At 43.5% G+C, this 5,000-nt stretch overlaps 1 protein-coding gene across 1 annotated transcript in view; it reads right to left on the minus strand.

The window, feature by feature from the left end:
• pik3cb (phosphatidylinositol-4,5-bisphosphate 3-kinase, catalytic subunit beta) overlaps positions 1 to 5,000 on the minus strand; it is a 57,817-nt gene that overhangs the window by 28,866 nt on the left and 23,951 nt on the right. Inside the window, 2 exon segments of the mRNA XM_048264089.1 lie at positions 3,119 to 3,292; positions 4,178 to 4,401. Coding sequence (XP_048120046.1) covers positions 3,119 to 3,292; positions 4,178 to 4,401 — 398 coding nt within the window.

Consider the following 5,000-nt stretch of genomic DNA (forward strand, 5'->3'; position numbering starts at 1 on the left):
TTGATGGATTTAACCGTGATTCGATTAGAAAATAAACATTTTCACCCCAAAACGTGCACTGTATCATGTAGCCACTCTGCGTCTTTTTATGTGTGCCTCCAAATTAAATGCATTCCACTCACATTATCAGGAGAATACCGCGGACTTTTTCACCGAAGTTTTACACACACACACACAGTTTCTACCCTTTGCCGCTTCGCACGTTGACCTTGATGTCTCCTATTTGGATGACCTTGAAAGGACACTGGACATCCCACACACATGTCTGCACCTGCTGTGAAGGAGACACACACAGACACACACACACGCATTTACACAATAAACGCTGCAAGCAGCAAGACACACATTACACACGCCAAGTCAAGTATAGTGGTACATGATTTGTTTCCATAGAACCATGGCAAGGGTGGGGAGTCTTCGGCGCTGCTATTTGAAGGATGTTACATCATCAAGGCCCGCCGAACTGTTCCAAAGTCAAGTATCCATCAAAGTCTACTAGGGGTGTGAATCTCTCATGTAAAAGACGATACGATTCGCATCTAGATACATGGGCACGATTCGATACAAAGAAAAGATACATGTTCATAAAAAAAAATTCGATCTAGCCGATTCGATGCAATTCGATGCAGTTCATGAATGGAAAGCATTCTGAAAGATTTTTTATCATTTGCTCATGGGTGCACGGTAATTTTATGTAAAAATGTGAATATGATTATCTAACCGAGGTTTGTTTCATATACTGTACTGTGTTGAAAATGAAAAAAGAATAGTCTACATTTCAGTCAAACACAGCAGCCAACATTAAGAAATCCTTCATCAAACGTATAGGCTATATTTGCCAGACTATCGTTTGCTGTTTTAGTGTTTAATTTAGGCTGGATTTTGAAAACAAAAGAGTAAAAACTGTAAAACAAACGGCCAGTGAGAGCTGTCGCGTGCTTAAGTTGTAGTAGATGTATGGGGTAATGAGGTCGGCGACAACTTTGGGAAATGAATGTAGCCAAAAACCGAACTGCATTACCCATTGATTCCGTACACGATAGTTTCAAAACTGGGCGTGGATGAACGCGGCTTGCTTGGAACGTGAATGAAAGTCTGGGACAGAAAAGGTTGTGAACCGGTCGTAAGAAGTAAATCGATATAACGACGGTTCATTTCAGTTCTATTCGATACGGGGCTTCACGTGACGATGAAGTTGTATTCATACCGATCACGTGACGGTTAATCTTTACACCCCTAAAGTCTACCGAACTCTACCGGCCGAAGTCTGTTGAGGATGCATCCTCTGCATGCTCGGAACACCCACAATCCTGTGCGCACATTTATGGAGGATTTAAAATCTGTACTAAACAAGGCAGTTCATTATGTATTTAAATGAAAACATTTAAATGAAAACATCGTTTTATTGACACTATGTAAAATTTGCTGGCATCATGGTTATTGCTTAAGAAAAGTTAATTAAACGCACATAGTAGCTTGCTGCCGACACCGGTGAAATGCACCGAAGGTTCACTTAGCTTTGGTCACAGTTTCGAAACACTTTGACACATCAGTTTCAAGCGTCACTAGCGTTTCGAGCGTTTCGAACTAAACTGGAACTATCGAAAGTAACTAAACTGAAACTATCCAAAAGAACTAAACTGGAACTATCCAATGGAAGTAGATACAGAACTAAACTGGAACTATCCAAAAGAACTAAACTGGAACTATCCAAAAGAACTAAATTGGAACTATCCAATGGAAGTAGAACCCGGGCTACACAGGAACTACCCAACTGTGTTAAACATGCTTACCACACACACACACACACACACACACTAGGGCTGGGACAACGAAATAACGTGTCGATGGCGTCGGCGACGCCAAAATATGGCGTCGATTAAGTCAAGCATAACGTGTGCTGCTAGATATTTTTAATTTTACACCTTCAGTGTTTTCCATACGTTGACTAATCTGTGGCTGGGTACCACGAAATCAAAACCAGCCACCACACATTGATGTTCTATGTTGTAGTCCTACTATTTAAATTAAAGATAAGATAAAATAATTTCATTGAGCTGCACTTTTTACTCACACAGGCTTTCCTCACCCCCGGCTCTCTCATGAACGAGCCCTGCTCCTCCTCTGCATGTGCATTTAACAAAATATTCCCCGATTGTTGAAAGATTGTTGTTGCCACATAGAAGCACTGCATAGAACACAGTGGGCTAAATTGCTGTTAAATCCGCTTAGCATCGTGACCATGCTGCGCAAATTTGCAGCATTAAAACGGCTGAATTAAAGTTAAAGTAAACTCTGCTAAGGTCTTATCACAACATAGTACATTGAGGAGACTAAACTAAGTTAAGTTACAGTATGCAATCAAGCGGTATCTCAAAGCTAATCGTTAGAATACTGTTTGGGTGTCAAGTTTAGCATGCTTACTTGCAGCTGCTTGTATTACATTATCATGCAGGGCTCATTTTATTGACTCAATGTTTGCATTGTAAAATGGAAAAGTGTTTTCCAAGACTCAAAAGTGCTTTTCCCAAAGGAGAAGTAAATGGAACTAACTGTTATGAATTGCATCCACACATCAGCAGCCTTTTAACTGTGTTAATGTTAATTGCAAGGATTCCCCACCGCGACGTCTTAAAATGACAGGCACTCAATTAGACATACACTACTGAACTTTATTGAATGCTACCTCTGACTAAGAATGCATTACTTTGCACTTGTATAGTCTTTTTATTTTGGAATCTTAAGAGCAATAAACATATATTGCAATATTAAAGGAATTCATGTTTTTTTCATTCAGATGTGTAAATAAACATGTATAAGTTGCTATTAGTGAATTAATGGGGAGATAATCGAGAATCGAATCGAAATCAAATCGGACTGAAAAAATGAATCGTTAGATTAATCGATGCATCGAAAAAATAAATCGCTAGATTAATCGTTTAAAAAATAATCGTTTATCCCAGCCCTAGTGTGTGTGTGTGTGTATGTGTCTGTGCACTTGTGTATGTGTCTGTACGTTCATGAGTGTCTCTGTGTGTGTACCTTGTACTGGATAAGTGTGTGTGTGTGTGTGTGTGTGTACCTTGTACTGGATAAGTGTGTGTGTGTGTGTGTGTACCTTGTACTGGATAAGGGGGTGTTTTCCACACAGGAACTCCAGTTTGCCACTGACGCGCAGAATGTAGTCGTCATGACAACCTTCCTGCTGGTGGGTGGAGCTCCATTTCCTGAGGGCCTGGTCCACCAGCTGATCCACCTTACTCTTCACACACACCCTCACACTGGCCGTGTCCTACACACACACACACACACACACACGCACACACAGAGGTCATATTGCTGATCCACCTTACTCTTCACACACACCCTCACACTGGCCGTGTCTTACACACACACACACAATCATAATGGTCATATAGCTGATCCTTGTTACTTCTCACACACCTCCCCACACTGTTTGGATTCCACACACACACTTTGTGTACTTGCATGAATGTGTACGGTGTGTGTGTGTTTGTGTGTGTATATACCTGGCACTGGTCATAGTGTATGGTTATTTTGTGTGGGGGTGTGTGTGTGTGTGTATGGTTATTTTGCGTGTGTGTGTGTGGGTGTGGGTGTGGGTGTGTGTGTGTGTGTACCTGACACTGGTCATAGTGTATGGTTATTTTGCGTGTGTGTGTGTATATACCTGGCACTGGTCATAGCATATGGTTATTTTGTGTGTGTGTGTGTACCTGACACTGGTCATAGCGTATGGTTATTTTGCGTGTGTGTGTGTACCTGACACTGGTCATAGCGTATGGTTATTTTATGCGTGTGTGTGTGTGTGTACCTGACACTGGTCATAGCGTATGGTTATTTTGCGTGTGTGTGTGTACCTGACACTGGTCATAGCGTATGGTTATTTTGCGTGTGTGTGTGTGTACCTGACACTGGTCATAGCGTATGGTTATTTTGCGTGTGTGTACCTGACACTGGTCATAGCGTATGGTTATTTTGTGTGTGTGTGTGTGTGTGTACCTGACACTGGTCATAGCGTATGGTTATTTTGTGTGTGTGCGTGTGTGTGTACCTGACACTGGTCATAGCGTATGGTTATTTTGCGTGTGTGTGTGTGTGTACCTGACACTGGTCATAGCGTATGGTTATTTTGCGTGTGTGTGTGTGTGTGTACCTGACACTGGTCATAGTGTATGGTTATTTTGACTCCACCCTCCATCAGCTTGTCAATGACTTCATCAGTAGGCGCCACATCCATCTGTGGGCTGAAGCAGCTCTGAAGCCACTCCCAGTATGACATCATCTGCATGCGCAACAGCTTCTCCTCGCTGATTCGCTGCATCTTCTGGCGGAAGTCCTTCACTTCCTGGTCAGGTAGCGAATCCAACTCCTGTAAGCCTTCACAGCACAGAGAGATGTTGGACCAGAGCATTCGCTGGTGTGTGTGTGTGTGTGTACCTTTGCCTATGAGCGTGCCTATCTTGGAGGACAGCACACGCTGGTGTGTGTGTGTATGTGTACACCTTTGCCTATGAGCGTGCCTATCTTGGAGGACAGCACGCGCTGGTGTGTGTGTGTGTGTGTGTGTGTGTGTGTGTACCTTTGCCTATGAGCGTGCCTATCTTGGAGGACAGCACGCGCTGGTGTGTGTGTGTGCGTGTGTGTGTGTACCTTTGCCTATGAGCGTGCCTATCTTGGAGGACAGCACACGCTGGTGTGTGTGTGTGTGTGTACACCTTTGCCTATGAGCGTGCCTATCTTGGAGGACAGTACGCGCTGGTGTGTGTGTGTGTGTATGTGTGTGCACCTTTGCCTATGAGCGTGCCCATCTTGGAGGACAGCACGCGCTGGTGTGTGTGTGTGTGTGTGTGTGTGTGTACCTTTGCCTATGAGCGTGCCTATCTTGGAGGACAGCACTCGCTGGTGTGTGTGTGTGTGTGTACACCTTTGCCTATGAGCGTGCCTATCTTGGAGGACAGCACGTGCTGGTGTGTGTG

Source organism: Alosa alosa, chromosome 15 (genome assembly GCF_017589495.1).
Source record: "Alosa alosa isolate M-15738 ecotype Scorff River chromosome 15, AALO_Geno_1.1, whole genome shotgun sequence".
Lineage (NCBI taxonomy): Eukaryota > Metazoa > Chordata > Actinopteri > Clupeiformes > Clupeidae > Alosa > Alosa alosa.